At 36.0% G+C, this 19894-nt stretch overlaps 1 protein-coding gene across 1 annotated transcript in view; it reads right to left on the bottom strand.

Annotated features, from left to right (window-relative positions):
* Positions 1-7292: 7292 nt before the first annotated feature.
* Positions 7293-19894, bottom strand: part of Rpn11 (regulatory particle non-ATPase 11) — a 29421-nt gene continuing 16819 nt past the window's right edge. Inside the window, exons 2-5 of the mRNA XM_089105868.1 lie at positions 18526-18720; positions 16004-16138; positions 14801-15023; positions 7293-7680 (exon numbers count right to left, since the gene is read on the bottom strand). Of these exons, the coding sequence (XP_088961994.1) occupies positions 7341-7680; positions 14801-15023; positions 16004-16138; positions 18526-18720 (893 nt within the window). The 3' untranslated portion in view covers positions 7293-7340. The remainder of the gene's footprint in view (positions 7681-14800; positions 15024-16003; positions 16139-18525; positions 18721-19894) is intronic.

Below are 19894 nucleotides of genomic sequence, written 5' to 3' on the forward strand. Positions count from 1 at the left end.
TTGGTCGTAGGATTAATATAAATTCAGTTTTATAGGTCGTAGGACTGCCTGCTTATCCTTCGCATAGATTAAGTTTATAATTTCCAGGTTTGGTACCAGGGGACCCAGCGTCACTCGGTGAAAGAAACACGATTTATTTTAATTTCTTTCGTAAAACAACTTTCGTAATTCATCTTATTGTATTCCCTTTAGAAATTAAAACCATTAGGGTATTGGACATTTGAGTATTTTTAACACCATCTTTTTCGTATGTTGACCAATAGTCTGCGTAGAGCAGGTACCGATCTCCTAATTCTCTGCCTTTGGTCGGGAGTGCAATACGTGGTTGGGGGCACAATTCTGAAATCATTCACATGATTTTTTTTTTAAATTAAGGCCTTAAACGAATTTTCCCAAAGTCGTGACTAACCAAGATAGTTTTTTTCACTCTCGAAAATGATAGTATGTCAATTTAAGGGGAAAAAATATATTGTTGATTTTGAAAAAAATTGCAGATAAATAAATGAATATATAATTATTGCTCGTTTGGTAAGACTTAGGTAACTTTAACAAAATGCTAGCTTTCAGATGAATTTGATTCCAAAAAGATGGTCAAAACGCCTAGTTTGACTAATTAAAGATGACACCAATATTATTGTTTTTTTTTTTGTACATTGTCATCAAGAATTGCATCGTCTCTTCTTCTTCGCTTTCATTATTATCGAATTTGGGATTTTTTTAAAGCTAATCGATGAGTAGATCAACATCTTGATTGAGACCATCACTGAAAGAATGGAAAAAAGTGCCGTCATAATTGGCTATTGTCAGAAGTGTCAAACTAGTAATCATCTTGTCATCAATCTTGTCATTATTTTATATTTAGAAAATGTTCTTTAAAAGGTTTCGTAGGAACATTTGCATCTTTTCTTTGAGGTTGTCAACAACATAAATAAAAATTAAGAAAATGATATATATATATATATATATATATATATATATATATATATATATATATATATATATATATATAATCGAGAATTTATGTCTGCCTGTGTGTCCGGCACACATTACTACACTGTTCATCCGATCGCTAAGAAACTTTAAAAAGTTGTCGAGTAAGCTCTTGCGAAAGTTTTAGCATAAAATCCCCCCTCCCCAAGGATCTATTAATGATTTTAGCACTGACTGAAATTAAAGACCCCTGAACATAAATGCTTGACAGTTGGTTCCATTCGTATTATATACATTTTCTGAATATTAATTATCCAACAATGCCCGACTGATAAGTTATTAGTCCTTACCTAATTTTTCAAAAATCTTTAAGTTAAAAAAATATGATCGTTATTTTACCGGTGTTGAAGATTTTCCTGGGGTAAATTGTGAGGGGGGGGGATTTCTGTGGAGTTTTCTAGAGGGAATGAATTGTCTGCGGGGAAAATTTTCATATATATTTAGATTGAAAAATACGCTGGGAGGGAGGGGTCCGCAGGGGAAATTTCCCTGGAAATTACTTTCTTTTTATTTCGCTGCATTCGACGGCTAATTTCAGGTTACGAGATGGTAGCTACGCAGAAAGCGCAAATTTTCCATGGAGCAGAACTTTTCCGCGGGGAGGGGGGATTTTCTTATCTTTTGATATCGTATAGTGTACTTGCAAAAATGTATATATCAAGACTTCCCCTCATCCAAACGCAATCTTTGAAAATCTCAATCTTTGAAAATTACGTTAATAATACTTTCCCTATTCATATGCGTGTTTATATTCAAGGTTCTGTTACAGATTCACAATGTGGTCCCGCGACCTGTATTTCTGGTCTACACATGAAAGTTTTTGCCCCTCCCCCCCCCCCTTTCAAGCAATTCAACTGCACTCTGTAGGATTATTTCCAGTATGACTGGCAACAAATATCTTGAGACATCTGTAAAGAATATCTTATTTCAATAAGATTCGCTGTCTTATTCAAATATTGAACAAGTGTTCTTATTCATCGTTTTCAAATGTTCTTATTCATCTATTAAACAAAATAAATTACCATGTTGATGACTATAACCCCAAAGATATACCAAAAAAGTTTTTTTTTTCAATTTCAAGCAGTAATTCACTTCAGTTTCTTCACATCCCTGGCGACAAGGGAATTAAATATAATGGAGTCGCTGGTACTCTAGCATACAAGGCAGTAGATCTCCCTAGTCCAAGAACTGACAGGAGCTCGAATTTTCGAGACTTCTGAAAATCACTCAGACCTTTTCTTTGATTGTAATCCATTGGATCAGGATTCTGAAAGACTGGGAAATTTCAGCCATCAGCTGAATAACCCTGTATCATTTGATGCCCTCATTAGCTGTTTTCTACCCCTCTATTAGGAAGCAAAATTATACAGCTTAATGATAAAGATCCTAAAGCGCCTTCGTTACTAGCATCGTAGTTTTTATACTTGTAGATACCATCTTAACCTAAATAAGGACAGCAAGTAATCAGTGCTAGAATTTGAGAGAAGAAGAAGATGTGAATGGATCCTCTGGGACCTAGAGAAGAAGAAGAAGAGACCTAATAAATTTACGAAAAAGAAGGATCAAACCGTTTTTCTTGGGATTGTCTTTGTTTCCTCTTCCCTATATGCGGGTAAGATCTGCGCCGCCCTTGCATAAGATTTTTAGGACAATTACTTCATTATACGTGGAAATTTATGTTACTAATACCCACAATGACCAAATTTCTGTCCTTGATATTGATACCTTTACTAGGAAAGAAGGGATAGATGGAAATTCCCATTGTTTCTCTAAAGGATTTAGACTTAGAAGCTGCCACATTGTGCATACAGTAACTTTGATTTTACATGGTAAAGTGGAATCACCCCCCTTTCCCCCCTCACCTTGTGTGTGTAGGGGGGAGGGAGTCAAACTGGGCCATCAAGAGAGGTAAAGAGGTGTGGATTTTTACCGCATGTGGCTACCATGACTTTTTTGGAAACAAATAGGGAGCTTTCTACTACCGAAGGATTGAGCTTTTACCTCTACCTCTTCAACAGGCAAAGCATTGGCTTGATTTTGCTTGACTAATGACAACGTCTGAGTTACAAAGGTGAATAATTACTGTAACAAATTACACAATTCATATAATATATTTCATTTATATAATAACGAAGAGACGCAAGAAATTTTGAATGCAGATAGTGTTGTATCTACTTCAAGGAACACCTCCTAGGTCTCGCCGTGATTGGCGTAAAATTACCCCGGTTTTATTTCAAGAAGAAGCCGCCAGAGTCCTTAGTAAGATCCGTGTCCCTTTCCATCTTCTCTCTGGATTAACTGCTCTTTCAAGGGAGGAAACACAACTATCAGTTGACTTTTATTGCGCAGAAATTGGCCATGCCCTTCGCTGTGCTGAAAGATCTGCCGTCCCTCTAAGTAGACCCCGTCATCATACCCTTCCAGGCTGGTCTGAAAATCCAGAGTTAGTGGATATCCATTCTAAGTCTAAATTTTGGCTTCAACTTTGGGTTTCTTGTGGACGTCCCCGTTCGGGGGTAGTCAATTCAATCCGCCTGCTCACAAAAAGAAACTTCGCATAGGAGCTAAAAGCTCACAGAAAAAAGATGATTGATATCGAATCTACACGGGCCAAAATTAATCCTTCTCTCCTTTGGCGTTTTCTTTCCTCTAAAAGAGATGAGTCTTTATCCGCATCTGCTATCCCTGATTCCGAATGGTACGCATATTGTGGGTCAGAATTTTCGCCTCCTGACCCAGCCCTCAACGAAAGATACGAAGCTGAGTTGGACGACTTCTTAGATAGTTGTCCTCGGAGTGATTATCTTGTAACGGAGGGAGCTGTATGTAGGGCCATCTCTCACCTAAAACCTAAACATTCCTTTGGGGATTGACGGGATCAGTGCACTCCATCTAAAAAGTGGTGGGCCCGCTCTCATTAGTCATGTAACCCTCCTAATACAGATTATCCTCATTCAGGGTATTGTCCCAACCACTTTCTCAATTGGAGATCTTACGCCAGTTCCTAAAAAGGAAAAGTTACCATGCAATGCTCCTCTTTCCGTCCAATCACGGTTGCTACCTCTCTCTGCAAGTTATTTGAACTTTTATTCGTATATGAGTTTGGAAAACTGTGTTGTAGTCCACCAAGACAATTCGGTTTCCAACGCGGCATTGGTTGTGCAGAAGCGCTCCATGTCGTAGCATATGCACTCCTGGATGCACACAAATCAGGAGAAAGTCTTGCGATCGGGGGCTTAGACCTGCAGAGAGCGTTTGATTCATTGATTCATGCACGTATGTTGCTAAACTCAGCTAAAAGAGGAGTGAACTCAAATATCATCCGGGCTTTCCGTGATATTTATTCTCACCTTCGCGTGCGACTCAAGCTTCCTCCCGATAAAGGCCTTCCGCCAGCCCCACGGTCAGCTTTGATACCAGTCCGTAAAGGTGCCCGTCAGGGAGCAGTTTTATCCCCCAATTTCTTCAATAACTACATTATTGAACCTCAAGACAGCTGTCCTTCATCATGCATTCTCAGTTCCATTGACATCTCCCTAGTATGCTATGCCGATGACACGCTGAATCTCAGCCGGACGCTTAACCGCCTTTCAGAAATATTCTCATGTCTGCAGTCCAACTACGAGAAAGTCGGTCTGAGATTTAACTCCCAAAAGTCGGTTTTGCTTTATAATTGGAAGAATGACCCTCTTACTAATATCACACTAGGTGATTGCTCAGTAAAACCAGTTGATAAAATAGTATATCTGGGGCTTGCAATAGGTTCCTCATTACAGTATACCCGTTCCCTCCTGATCTCACATCTTGAACGGCGAATATCCAGCTCCTATGCTTTTATCGTTAAATCCACTCTGAGCTTTAACCGTCCACTACTGGCAAGTATTCACAACGCTACCGCTCTGCCACATATATTATATGTGATCCCTTTCTGGAATTTATTGGCAAACCGTGAAAAGTCTAAAATCCGCTCTATATTTTTCCGTTTTGCAAAGTACCTACTAAAATTGCATCCTTGGACAAAAAATAGTTTTCTGATTCAGCGCTACAACCTAGCGGACCCAAATCTAGCTGTTGAAACACTTATTAGCCGGCAAAAAACAAAACCAGCAATTCTAAAGCACAAGTGGGCAAGTTTGCTTGTTTAATTTTCCCTCTTGTTTCCCTTTTTATTTTTTTTTATTTTTTTTCTCCTTTCAAAAGTTGTTGTCTTTGTTGCTGTTTTAGAAGAAGTTGTTGTTTCTGTTGTAATCTTTGAGTATGCTATCTTTCAGCTTCCACTTTTTGTACTTTTTTGTATACTATTTAAGAAGTTGTTGCTTTTGTTGTTATTATTTTCGTTTTGTTTCCTCTTTTCGTATTTTTGTGTACTCTGTCATTGTACATTTATTGTATACGACGGGTTTTCAATATATATTATTATTATATTATTATATTCCCAAGGTTTATATCACAGATAACTCCAATCTATTGAAAAAAGAACTTTGAAAAAGCAATTCTAACCTAACCTAGGTACCTTTTTCCCCCTAAACCCCAAAAACAATAGTTTAAATTTCATTGTAAATGAAATGACATGTAAATGAAATGTAAATGTAAATGAAATGAAATGGCTTTGCGATCCATTTATCTACTGCAAATACCCGTTTGACTGGTTTCCTGTAGCATTTCCCTATACAGTATATAGCGTTGTGTACCATATCATGCATAAGTACTGAGGGGGGTTGGTTAAACCCCTCCTTGGTACGCTATAGCTAGGAACTCAATATAGCTAAAAAAAAAATAATATAATATTGCAAAATTGAAAGGTATAACAAAATTTCAAATTCACAAAAACAACTTGAAAGGTTTCATGCAAGATGCTCGCACAGAAACTTCATCTTTAAATAATTAAATCACAAATTATGATTCACAATTTAGAAATTTTTTTTTCAAATACCAAGGACATCAAAATAAAAAATGTATGTCCCTGGTCCCATCTTAGGTCTGTTCATACCTTAAAACCAGGATCCCCTACGATCTTCTTTTGGTTGCTTCAAAATTATGAAGCTATTAGAATCATATTTTTATCCGCATTGTCACGTTGAACCGTGAACATAAATAAGCCAAAGTAATTGATTAAATTTGACATCACTTTTTTGTCCGTAAAAATTCAAATATTGACAATCTACTGGTCATTTAAGAAAATTAAACCTTCAAAGAACAGCGACACCTTCTTAAGCTCTTGGTTGCCATCTGTTTTTCTCAGCCTTTTTGTTTGTTTGTTTTTTAATTTAGCAACCTCTACAACCATAAACTGTATATCTTTTTCATTAAAAATTAAATTCAGAATTTACTCTAAATTTTAAGACATATATGGTTGTTAAGTTTTCGCTTAGCCAATTCCGATAATCAGATTAAATTTTCATTGTCCTTGATACTTTAAACATAGCTTGTAGAATATAAAAAATTATATTCATTTATTTATTGCGATATTTGTGATATAAATTTTAGTGTACATGGGATAATAATTAAAATATGTTTGCTGCAACTTTGTTAATCAGATTTTCTTGAAGGCTATGATCAGAAACAAGTAAAGAAAAACATAAGAATGGGGGAAAAAAGGTGATGGCACTCTCAGTTCTTTACATATATAAGGACGTTATGTAATATTCTACGAATAAGAAGATAGGTGATGAAGAAGATGGCTGCGATGATAAAAAATTTGTGCAAATCTAATAAAAAAAATTTAGATTTTTAGGAACTGCCTCGAGCGGTTTAATTCAAAATTGAAAAATGTTACATCTACATGCGCGCCTAAATAATAATAATAAAATATATCGTTCTTTCATATCAAAAACAAACGTCAATATGTGTTACGGTTTTTCCAAACTCTGGCAATATTAGACGATTTATTTATTTATAGCTATATGGCTTTACTGCCTTTTTATTCATTTGGGTCTGCACGTGTTTTATATCTCTTTTTGATTGTCTGGCTATATTGGACGTATATAGTGACTTTTTCCTTGAATCGTTGAGAATTTTGAATATAAATCAGGTAAGTTGCCCAAAAATCTATTCAGAGTTAATATATTTAGCTCTAGAAATTTTTAATTTACAACTAATGATACACAATCTTAAAATAATTTCAAGGCAATTCACACAATAATTTAGCATAACTTATGTTCAAAGTATTTAGAATAATTGTATTTAGAGTAATTTTAGTACAACATTAATTCACTCTTGCTAATTTATATTCGGTGCTAAATAAAATCATTTTATTTTAAGGGTAGTTTAAAAGAATTCGAAAGCAAATCAAACTAAGAAAGCAGATGCAAAGTTTTACTTTTTATAGGAAAAATATAGAAGTACAAAAATCACTTAAAGGCAACAGCAGCAAGCATGGCTCCTAAGCATTGCACAATATTATCCGACATCAGAACATTCACTTCATCCTCGAGATGGCGCTTGGGGTCCTGTTTACCAACATTTTTTACCGCAAGTTGTTCAGGCGTCATCTTTTCTTCTTCTTCAAGAGCTTTATTATACTGCTTCGCTAGGTTAAGCATGGATGCTACTGACTTCTCGTTCGCGCAACATCTGTCTTCGTAGTCTTCAAGTATCAAACCATCTGCCCAATCTTTTCTATGCACACTAGAAAGCATCTTTTGTTCGAGCTCGTTCATCCGATAATTAATGCTGATCGAATAGTAGTGCCTGAAAAATCAAAACACAACAAGTCTAGCAGCGACCACTTACATGTTTAGTTAGACGTATGTGTCTAGACATTGTCAGCGAATAGATATGATTTGGACTCATCCCAGATAAAGAATAAAAAAAATAAATAAAAAATAAACAGAAAGTAAGGAGCAACATTAAAACTTAAAACAAACAGAAGTTACTCCGTATATGGGGGGGGGCTGCCCCTTCCTCAACCCTCACTCTTTACACAAAGGTCTTACAGTTCTTTAAAAATATTTTCATTCAAATTCAACGGCCCTCGTATTTGAGCAGTCTTTCTTAAAGAATTGTGAGAAAAGGTCAAACTTAAGCGTAAACGGCGAGAGTCGACGAAGGGGAAGCTCCCTCATATAGGGAATAATTTCTGTCCATTTAGGATCGCCTTTTCCAAAACCAGGCAAATTTTCTCAGGCTCATAGCTTAGGTGACAGGCTAATGATGGGTAGCAAAAAACTTAATGAGCTTTATATTGGATTCAACATAAAACGCCAATTTTTCTTTGTATGTATTGTTATAGAAATTGTTTTTTATAGTTTCGGTTACTATTGAGCCAAGTCGCTCCTTCCGACTTGTAAGCCGAACTGTTACCGAAATGTTTGAAAAAAAGTTTTTCTCCAGAAATTTTAGAATATTTCAGAGAAAAAACCCAAGTTTCTAGGAGGGAGGAGGAGGCTGGCGGCTTCCAAGCTTCACCTGGGAAGGGACCATACCCCCTTCTCCCTCTCAAAATCCCTACCTTTGATATAATATGTGTGTCAAGTCATCAATTCCTGTTCACACTTAAAATTTGGTTCTTGTCTGCAGCACACTACAGCTAAGCATACACTTCTAATGTCTAGAACTCAGTGTCTAGGATTTCAGTTCGACCAATCAGAAAGCTTCTTTCCTTAATAAGGAGTTGATGAGGCGGCAGCCCCGCTAATATACCTCCTCAACCCCCGCTCTTTACGTTGAAGTTTAGCTTTTGCTTAACGATCCTTCAAGAAAGGGGCTCCTTTGTATATTTCCTTCAAATAAAATGAATGTTTCATAAATAAACTAATGTTCCACAATATGAGCTATCATCAAATCAGGAACCTCAACAAAGCTTACAGCTCTTCCAAATAAAAGAAGATAAAGCACATTAATATGAATTTTCCTTCCATTCATTTGAAGCACCTAACATGGAAAGTTTGGAAAAATGGGCTTAAAAATGCTTTTTTTTTAAGCTTTATGCAGCCCCCTTCCCATAAAAGGATCCGCTGGCATCAACCCTAGCAAAGGGTGCGCAACTATGCGATACTTTATGACTTTCAGTTGTATTGGATAACCGGTGAATAACAATTGTACATTTTAATGGTTAATGATGGGCATTATTCTACGCCCCAGTATTACCTCTGAGACAACACTAAAAATACCCTGTTTACTCTTTGCTAATGTGCAACAAAAATCCCGGAAACTGGCAATATACAGAGGCGTGATTTGATCAGAGGCCACAATAGGTCATACGGCTCCAATGTTTTATTATTATTTTTTCCCAGAGGCACTTCATATGGAAGGAGTCGTCGCATAAACTTATAGGGGGCTCATTCGATAGGAATTCGAGAGTTCTAGTGCCCTTTTTAAGAGTCAAAAGTTATCAGAGGACAACTAACCCCCCCCCCCCCGCGCCTTCTTTTCCCAAATACATTTGATAAAACATTTGAGATAGCCATTTTGTTAAAAATAGTTCAAAGATCATATAACAAAACTCTGGTGTCAACACAAGCCCCCAGGGCCTGGGGGCGGCGTTGTAAGTTATGCCCCAGGGAAAATGTGATTCTTATAGAACGAATGCTCGTAAAAACTACAGAGAGGGCTCATTTGATTAAATTGAAAGCTCTAGTTCACTTTTTAGGAGTCAAAGGAGATTGGAGGGTAACAAGCCCCCCCCCACCACGCCCTTTTTGCCCAAATGCAAGTGATACAAATGTTGAGATAGCCATTTTGTTAAAAATAGCTCAAAGATCATATAACAAAAACTCCGGTGTTGACACAACCCCCCAGGGCCCGGGGGCAGGCGTTGTAAGTTATGCCCTGGGGGCATATATGGTCCTTATGGAAAAAATGCTCGAATAAACTTCAAAGAGGGCTCATTTGATTGGAAATTAAAAGTTCTAGTTTACTTTTTAAGAGTCAAAAGAGGTCGGAGGGCAACTAGCCCCCCCCCCTCCAGGTCCTTTTTTCCTCAAACCCATCCGAAAAGAACTTTGACATAACCATTTTTTGTTAATATAACGAAAACTTCGGGGTCGACACAATCCCCAGGGTCCAAGGGCAGGCGTTGTAAGTTATGCCTTCGGAGAATATATGGTTCTTATGGAAGGGACGCTCGTACAAACTTCAGAGAGGGCTCACTTGATTGAAATTGAAAGTCCTAGTTCAGTTTTTGAGAGTCAAAAGAGATTAGAGGGCAATTAGCCCCCTCCCTACCCACGCTCCTTTTTCCCCAAATGCATCGGATAAAATGTGGAGATATCCATTTTGTTAAAAATAGTTCAAAAGTCAGATAACAAAAACTCAGGTGTTGAAACACCCCCCCCCCCCCAGGGCACGGGGGCCGGCGTTGTAAGTTATACCCTGGGGGCATATAGGGTTCTTATGGAAGGATGGCTCGTAAAAACTTCGAAGAGGGCTCATTTGATTAGAAATTGAAAGTTCTCGTTCACTTTTTAAGAGTCAAAAGAGATTGGAGGGCAACTACCCCCCCCCCCCCCACGCCTTTTTTTCCAAACCCATCCGATGAAAATTTTGAGATAGCCATTTTGCTAAAAATAGCTCCAAGATCAGATAAAAAATCCTGTGTCGACGCAACCCCCCAGGACCCGAGGGCAGTCGTTGTAAGTAATGTTCGGGGGACATATATGGTTTTTATGGAAGGGATGCTCGTATAAATTTCGGAGAGGGCTCATTTCTTTGAAAATTGAAAGTTCTCGTTCACTTTTTTAGAGTCAAAAGAGATCCAAGGGCAACTAGCCCCCCCCCCCCCCACACACACCTCTTTTTTCCAAACCCATCCGATAAAAATTTCGAGATAGCCATTTTGTAAAAATAGTTCAAAGGTCAGACAAGAAAAACTCCTGTGTCGACGCAACCCCCCAGGGCAGGCGTTGTAAGTAATGCTCTAGGGGCGTATATGGTTCTTGGAAGGGATGCTCCTATAAACTTCGGAGAGGGATTGGAAATTGAAAGTTCTCGTTCACTTTTTAAGAGTGAAAAGAGATCAAAGGGCAACTAGCCCCCCCCCCCTCCACACCCTGTTTTCCTCAAACCCTTCCAATAAGAACTTCGAGAGCTCCGGGTTCGACACAATCCCCTAGGGCCCGGGGACAGGCGTTGTAAGTTATGCCTTGGGAGCATATATGATTCTCATAGAAGAGATGCTCATATAAACTTCAGAAAGGGCTCATTTGATTGAAAATGGAATATTCTAGTTCATTTTTAAAGAGTCAAAAGAGATCGAAGGGCAATTAGCCACCCTCCTCACGCCCTTTTTTCCCCAAACCAATCCGATAAAAACTTTGATATAGCCCTTTTCTTAAAAATAATTCAAACATCAAACAATAAAAACTCCGAGGTTGACACAAACCCGGTTTTTTACTTTGATATTGTTACTTTGATACCTGTTTTGATACTTTTATGAACGTTTGATTTTGAAATAATGAATTTTTAAAAACTTGAAACATTTTGCAATCAAAAACGAACTGAAATTAATTAAAAAAGAACTTTCCGAAAAAGAAGTTTTTCAAGTAAAAGTAAAGGCCATATTAAACTTAAGATCAGCAGATGAAAATACCTTTTAAAATTCAAACTCAAAACGACCAGAATTTGCTATTAAAGAATAAATGAAATCCAAAACGAACAGAACTTAAATAAACCCTCATAGCAAAAAAACATACAACAAGTATAATATAATATAAATGAATACATAGATCTTAAAGCGAGTAATGCTTAAATTGAATATGCAAATCAAGTTTAAAACGAAAAAAATAAATATTTTGCTATTGAAGTATAAATGGAACTCAAAACGACTACTACAACTACTACTAACAACTCACCGCAGCACAAACCCGCCGGAGGCCGACACAGCTACGCACGCTCCTCCTCCACCCCAATCTATTCAAAGCCTCCCTTTTGACACCCGCCCACGAAGTTCCCATTTCCTTTAAATCTTTCTTTATGACGTCCTCCCACCCCAGACGAGGACGACCTGCTTTCTGTTTAGCCCTAGATGGTTGGCCGAAAAGAACAATCTTTGGCAATCTGTCATCCTTCATCCGCACAACGTGCCTTAGCCACCTCAACCTTTCTTTCATAATAGCCCTAGAGCGGTATTAAACCAAATTTTTCGCACAGCCTATTGTTTGAAATACAGTCAGTCAGCCGGGTACCCAGAACAATCCTTAAGCAATTTCTCTGGAAAACATCTAGCAAATCTTCATCCGCATTCGGAGCGTCCATGCTTCAGAGCCATATTTGACCACTGTCATCACTGTAGCTTCTAATATTCTAATCTTGGTTTGCAGACTTATCTTCCTATTCTTCCAGACTTTTTTTTAACTGTGAAAAAAAACCCTGAGCCTTGGCTATTCTATATTTAATATCTTCACTGCTCCCACCATCTTTACTAATAATACTACCAAGGTAAGTGAAGCTGCCCACCTGATCAATCTTTTCATTACCCAACGTCACCTTTTCATCTTCACTTATTCCTAGCCTTAGTGACTTAGTCTTCCTAACATTAATTTGCAAACCAATTCTAGCACCCTGAACTTGCAAAACCTCTAAAACTTCATTCATTTTGCTCACACTTTCATCTAGGATTCTTCAATCATCAGCATAATCCAAGTCCAGTAGACTTTTTATCCCCATTTGATTCCGTGGTCTCCCATTGCCTTTCCTGTGCTCCTTAAAACAAAGTCCATCCAAATAATCCATATAAAGGGGGATAGAAAACAACCCTGCTTAACTCCTGATTTAATACAAAACCAGCTGCTAACCTCATTTCCTACCTTAACCGCAGCAGTGTTATTCTCGTACATAGCACTAATCACTTTAATGCATTTGTCTGGTATACCATACAAGGATAAAACCTTCTTCTATCAACAGAATCGAACACTTGCTCATAATCTATAAAACTGAGTACCAAAGGTGTTTGAAAACTCAGGCACTTCTCAATTGTTAGCCTAAGAGTAAAAATTTGGTTGATCAAACTGAATATTTGAAATATAATGATATTAATTGTTGAAAGGCCCATCAGTTCAAGATTTTATTTCACTGTAATTTTATTTTCATTTTCAATGCTATAAGAACTGGAAAAGAAAATATTTGAAATATAATTCGTTTTAAGTGAAGCGCCAATGACGCATTAGGGTTTTGGTTTTTACAGTTAAGGAAGGGGGCAGTATCCAAACTCTTGTTTGCAGTGAAACTACATTCGTCTTTAACAATTTTAGAAAGAACTAATAAATTTAACTGAATATTTGATGTAAAATAATTTTAATTGCTGAAAGTTCATCAGTTCAAAATTTATTCCAATTTTAATGTTTATTTTCAATATTAAGCACAAAAGACAATATTTTTAATAAATTTGTATTCAGTAAAGCGCCAATGACGCAGTAGGTTTTAAACTTTTACAGTTTTTTTAATTTTGTTTTTTAATTAATACATAAAAAGAGGAACTAGATTTTTAAAGTTTTGTTCCATTGAGCTCTCTTTCTGTTTTGGGAGAGAAAAAAACCCATTCGTGACCATCCTTCTGTGGAAAAATAATAAAAATCCACTTTTTGTAGAAAAATAGCTTTGGGTTCTCATGCATAATCAATTTCTTTCATGATTTTCATCGAGACCGCACTCTTTTTTGAGGAATTCAAACCCAGTTTTGCAAGACTTCACGTTCAAATAGCTCTGATGAACAGACTAAAGATTGATGAATTCTGAACATTTAGAACTAGGATAAATAGCAGATTCTTCCACACTTGTTTTGCGATCAAAAATTTATTTTTAGAGTTTCAACTCCTTTGACAATGGTTGCTCTTTACTATGGTTTGTAACTCTGGAATGTTTGATTCAGGTCTCTTTTAAATGCGAGGAAGGCTACCTCCCCCCCCCACTCAACCAGTGCCTTTTACATTCAAGCTTAATATTTGTACAACAATGCTTCAAGAATATTATCATCCCTGTATGTTTCTTGCGGAGAGGGAGGTGGGATTAAATAACAAAAAGAATTTTAGGGTCATTATTCTCATCATTCACGAAGGGGAGCTCTTCAAATTTTGGTTACTATCAACCCAAGTCACTTTACATACAGTCGGTTGTGACTAAATTTTTTATTCGATTTAATGTTAATTTTCTCAAAACCTCGCGACGCAACAAAGTAAAAAAAAAAAAAAAAAAAAAAAAAAAAACATACCAGCCAAAGTTTAAGAGATAGAAGTTCGGGAGATCTCAAAATTGAAGCCTCTTCATAATTCAAATGGTTGAAATTATGTCATTATTTCTTTCACAATTGTCATATTCCTTATTGCTTATTTTTACGAATTCTATTTTCAGATTCAGTCCAGATAGTAGGAACAGAACGATTTACTGAAACCAATTATAAAAGATTACATTTATACTATTAAAGGCTATGCATTGCAGCGAAAAAATACGATAACAATTCGTATACAAGGAAATCAAGCTTGGTTAAATCTAATCAGATTGTTCAGAATAAGATAATTTTTCGTTTTCCAGTGTGAAAAAAAAACGATCTAGATAGGTCACAGCTTTGAAAAAAATTAGTTGATGGCCTTAATTAATTTGGAAAAACATGTTATATGAATGATATCACAAATGCCAAGACATTCAATGCTCGAATAGTTTTTCTTTCTACAGCAAATAAAATAAATGAGTTTTTTTTTTTTTTCATAATTGATGGTCTTTTCAACGAGCAAAGCTTGGTCCCCTGGTGCGGCACAATAAGTTATAAGTATATAATTCCTAAATGAAATAGTTCATTTAAACTGAAGACAATCATTTTTTTTTAGACAGATATTTTAAAGAAGCATAGAATAGAGATTAAAAAGGGGGTCAAACTTACCTGTTTAAACCATGAATAAGAGCCTGAATGCTTGGCTTCTGCAGGTGACCCAAATTTGAAGTTGTCTGCCGTGGTTCTTGACCCAAAACCATCATATTGGGATGAATTAGACGAAAAGCATCGATGACCACCTTTCCTTTCACTGATTGGATAGGGTCTACAACAACAGCGACTGCGCGTTCAGATAATGCTTCAAAACTTTGCTGAGTGTTAATATCAACCCCTGGAACATTGGAGGTTTTTATAAATTTGGTATATGCCTAGAGAAGGACCAATAGATAAGGAGACATGTTAAGAAAACAATTCTTACTTCATAATATGCAGAATAATTATAGTTAACATATCTTGCATGTAGCTAAGCTTTATCTCCACTTATTTCAGTGGTTTTGCAGTTTTTCTAAGCAATTTATAAAGTTTATACAATAATGTTTGTTTAATTTTGGAAATTCTGCTAAACTCTGCATTGTCAACTCAAGATTCAGACTGTTTTTCTGAAACAAATGCTATCTATACTTTTTTTCAATAGAATTTTCTTCAGTCAATGGACTATTTTCATGAATTACATGTCGATGCCACTGCAATTACTTCGCGTCCTCTACAAACAAATTTTGTAAAGAGTCTTCTGTTTCAAGGATGATTCAAAACTGAAGAAAAACTATTTAAAAAATGATAATTATATTAGGAAAAGTGGAAAATAGTGAAATAAGTGAAAAAGATTAACTGCATGCAAAATATGTTAACCATAATTTTTCTGCATATTATGAAGTAAGAATTGTTTTCTAAACATGTTTCCTTATCTATAGGTCCTTCTCTAGACATATACCATAAATTTGATTTATTTCACAAATATTTTTGATAGGATAAGCAAGATCGCACTTAATGTTCACGAGACTAGCAGGATAGCTTCTAAGGGCCACTTTTCAGCATTTCGAATGTTGCACGGTTTCGGCTAGGCGAAAGTTTCAATATACCAGTTTCAGAAACATACAAAAAGAGTGACGATTATTATGCTAAAGCTTCTAAGTGTGAATGGCCAGAAGGGGGGGGGGGGGTATTTTAATTGAATTTCCTTTATTTCAAGATCACAGCAAAGCGCGACGACTAAGCAAGTAACAAAAGTTCAAATAAAAAACAAAACCTCTTTCTAAACACTGGAAAAGCAGCGTGGCTCTTGTTAAGTATTACTTTGTGCAAAAATACTACCTGAAAGCCAGCAGCCAAAGCCAGGATGAGAATGATACCAACCCACAACCATTTCAGGGCGACCAGTCTGCTTCAACATATCCAACATCTTGGCTTGAAATACGGGATCAACAGCCTCCACACTGACACCAGTGCCTTAAATCAAAGCAAACATGAATAAAAATGTGAAAAAATAATAAAATATGAAAATAACTGCGTGAAAAACATAAGAAATTAGAGGAGAAACCTTGGCAGTTGTGGGGGGGGGGGCAAAAAAAGGAGAGCAGCCTATCTGAACATATTCAACATCTTGACTTATAGGATTTGCACCAGCGTCGCCAACACAATGGTACGTTTTTAGAACAATTCAGAGCTACTGGTTTTGGCTACTGTCCCTGAATTCAGAAAAATTCAGGGACATTTCATGGTATAATCCAAAATTTCCGGAATATTTTGACCATATTTGCCAGATCATGTTTTTTTTTTCGAAACTCTCCCAGTCACCACTTTTAAGCAAACAAAAATTTAAGTAAAAGAAAAGGGATTTTCGCCAAAAATACAAGATTAAAAAAAAAAAAATCTTAAAATTCAAACTTATGGTCATACAAGAAACACCCCTCAGAATTGTTTTCTAAGAGAGAAAAATATGAGTGAAGAAACAGAGGTTGCTTACTTTTCAGTTTATTCTAGTATATTTTTTTTTGTCTATGAATTTGAAACTGAGATCAAATTATCAGTTTCCACAAAGAAGAATTGTTCACAAAGAATAATTGTACCACAAAGAAGATTTGTGATACAATTTGGTAAGAAAATCAGTGCAATTTATCTCAAAAAGTTGGCAATGCTGGTCTACACTGACACTAAAATCAAAAGAGACATGGACCGCAGTCAATCAAGCACTTCCCTCAACTGTTACCAGATGCCTGGCATAGGCTAGTATGGTCATAAAAGTAAAAGAAACCAAACCCACCAATTTCAAGCCAAAACATTCCAAAGGTTCAATTTTCCAAATGCATTAATTTTAAAAAATACGCAGTCCTGAAAAGTTTAATACACTGTTGCTTCAAAACGTAGCCAAATGTCATAGATGTGCTCTACATGCCAACCCTGCTTCTAGGTATTGTAGCACAGTGGCAATGACACCCTCCTTTAGGATTGGAGGATTTTACTTCAAACCTTTTACCTCAAAGGATTTTACCTGCAATAACATGTTTGTCTATCATTCTCTCAAAGTCTCATCCTTTAATTTTACATTGTCACAGTGCAGTGGATGAGACCAAGTCTCACAATTGACGGTTTCTCAGTTCAATCTCATGTGTCTCAAAGAATTATTGAAAATTCTGTTGATTATTTGTCTTGTGGTGGAACAGTGGCTTTGATCTCACCAAGGGAATAAGTGTTCAAACCCAGCTGTAACAACACACCACAGGATCTTAGTAGTCAAGAAGCATCATTAATACAATATAACAAAACCTGCTTTTCCTGTTTTTGTTCTAAAGTTACTACTTGAAGAACACCTAAAATAATAAAAGATTCTACACCTCCCTCAAATATAAATCTACATCTTACTCTATCTAAATACAAATTTGACTTGGCAACACTTCTTATTACTTTAAATTTTTCAAAAAAACCTTTTGTTTAGTCTATGTACCACTTTAAACAACCCATCTCTGCTTATTTCATGACAAAATAGTAAGTAGTTCACCAGGGGCATCACCTGAAGGAAAGAGGGACATTTCCAGCCCTCTAGATTTTGAAAATACATTTTTTGGGATACTTTCATTGAATATACTTTTTTTGTATTAAAAAAATAACAAAAAAATTGAAATTGCCCATCCCCCCTTACATTTGGAAATATATTTTGCCCCACCTCTCTCTCTACATTTTTGATAATTAAAATTATTGTTTAAAAAATTCTAGATTAGATTCTAGCAAGCTTTGTTCTCTCAAGGAAAATCATAGATTAAACAAAACTTCATGTCCTATTACAAAATGTGTTGATGGGAGGAGAATATAACCACCCCTCCTCCTCAATATATCGTTATTATGCTTCAAATAGTAAAATCTGGAATTTTGTCCCTACAGTATCCTTCCTTAGAGGAGCAGAATATATGTAAAGTCAAACAGAAAATCTCTCAAGTTAAAACGCAAAAAATCTAAAAGCCTCTTTAGGGTATTTTCAACAACAAATGCTGCTTTTATACATCTTCATTAAAGCAATTTAAAAAAAATACCTCACCTCTTAGATTTAGACAATACATTTTGCCACTGCTCTTTCACCTAAAATTTTTTTTAATAGACAACATTTTTCAATACATTCACATTTAAAGAAAACTCTGTAATCTATTACAAAATTTATTGGAAGAAGGAGGTGGGGAGATATAGCCATCCTCTTACTCAATCTACCCTTATAATAATAAAATAGTCAAAAGTGGAATTTTATTCCTAAATTATGTAAAGTCAATAGCACAAAATGTCAAAAGCTCATCTGAAATCACACTAACACTCAAAAAATCTCTAAGGCTAGAATATGAAAATCTCACCTGATTGAGGCATAGCAAAGACATCAATCACTTGCACAGTATAGTCATCAATAAACTCGCCCAGCATGAGACCCATGACTTCCATGGGAACTCCAGCTCTACCATGCTTCAACATTTTTAAGAGAGCCAAAGAAGATATATACACTTGTTCAGCTGTGTCCACAATTGGGGCATCTGTAGCAGGAGCATTTTGGCCTGAAAGAGTACAGGTCAATTAAATAGTGCTAGATAACACTTCTGCTAGCCTATTTAAGGAAAAAAAGGCTGGGGAGCTGCTGAGAGTAGGCTAGATCAACTACCCACCCCCACTCCTTCGAATTATAAAACATACTACACAAATAAAATCGAATTTCTACCCAAGTCTTCAAATAGTCGCTTTTCAAACCAACCTTTTGTAATTTCAATCTCCATCTTCCGTAGCACAAGTAGCATGCTAACAACATCAAAGAACACAGATCCTTCACAAACTTGTTTTTTCAACAGGTCTATTATACTTTGGCTTGGGCAATGTGTAACAGAAGGTTTATGATTAGAACATGAAATAATAATGGAGTTGATGATTTAGTCTTAAAACTGTCCAAGAAAAAAAACTGACAAAACCAGTGAATGATAACCATGAATTATAACAATTTTCATATGGCTGAAACTATCTACATACAATTTCTGATCCTCTCTTAAAGCCTTCAAGTTTAACTAAAGGAAGAAGAAATTTGTAGCAACGCTTTCAATAATTTCTTTTTGACAGAAACATGTCTTAACAGTATAGGTGGTAGAACAAAGAGGAAAACCTTTTATATGATATGCAAAGTCCATTGGTGCAAAATAGTTGCAGTTTCCTGTCCTAACTAACAAAAAATTAAGTTGCTTTTCTTCAGTTCATCTGTAGGGTCCAAAGTGTCAGAAAATTTCTAAAAACAACATATCCACAATACCTTGGTTCTGAATATTGTGTCTCTTATATTTTTGTAGTCTTATAACATAAAGAAAACTTACAGTTAGAATACTAATAATAAATCATTTTAGCCCTCTTTCTATGTATGATCTTTCTTGATGTGACAGAGGTAACTCAAATTGTATATTTAATACTGACTCAATTTTTCATTGATAATTGCTGCATATTTGTTGCTTTAACTTATTATTTTAAATTATTTTTAGCTTTCTGGTTTTTAACGCCTCATATTTTTGTCAATTTTCTTCGAGTATTTTGCCTTTTTACTCTCTTGTTTTCCCTTTCTTTCTTGTTTTCATCTGCACTGAAGATCAGTGGCGTCGTTGGGGGGGGGGGGCCAATTTGGAAAACTATAATTTATTAAGCAGCTTTACAACTGTCATTCACTTTAACTGTCAAATTTGTTCTTTACTTTGAGCA

The sequence above is a fragment of the Artemia sp. Qi Xiang Cuo genome, chromosome 20 (genome assembly GCF_049724085.1).
Source record: "Artemia sp. Qi Xiang Cuo chromosome 20, ASM4972408v1, whole genome shotgun sequence".
NCBI classification, from domain to species: domain Eukaryota; kingdom Metazoa; phylum Arthropoda; class Branchiopoda; order Anostraca; family Artemiidae; genus Artemia; species Artemia sp. Qi Xiang Cuo.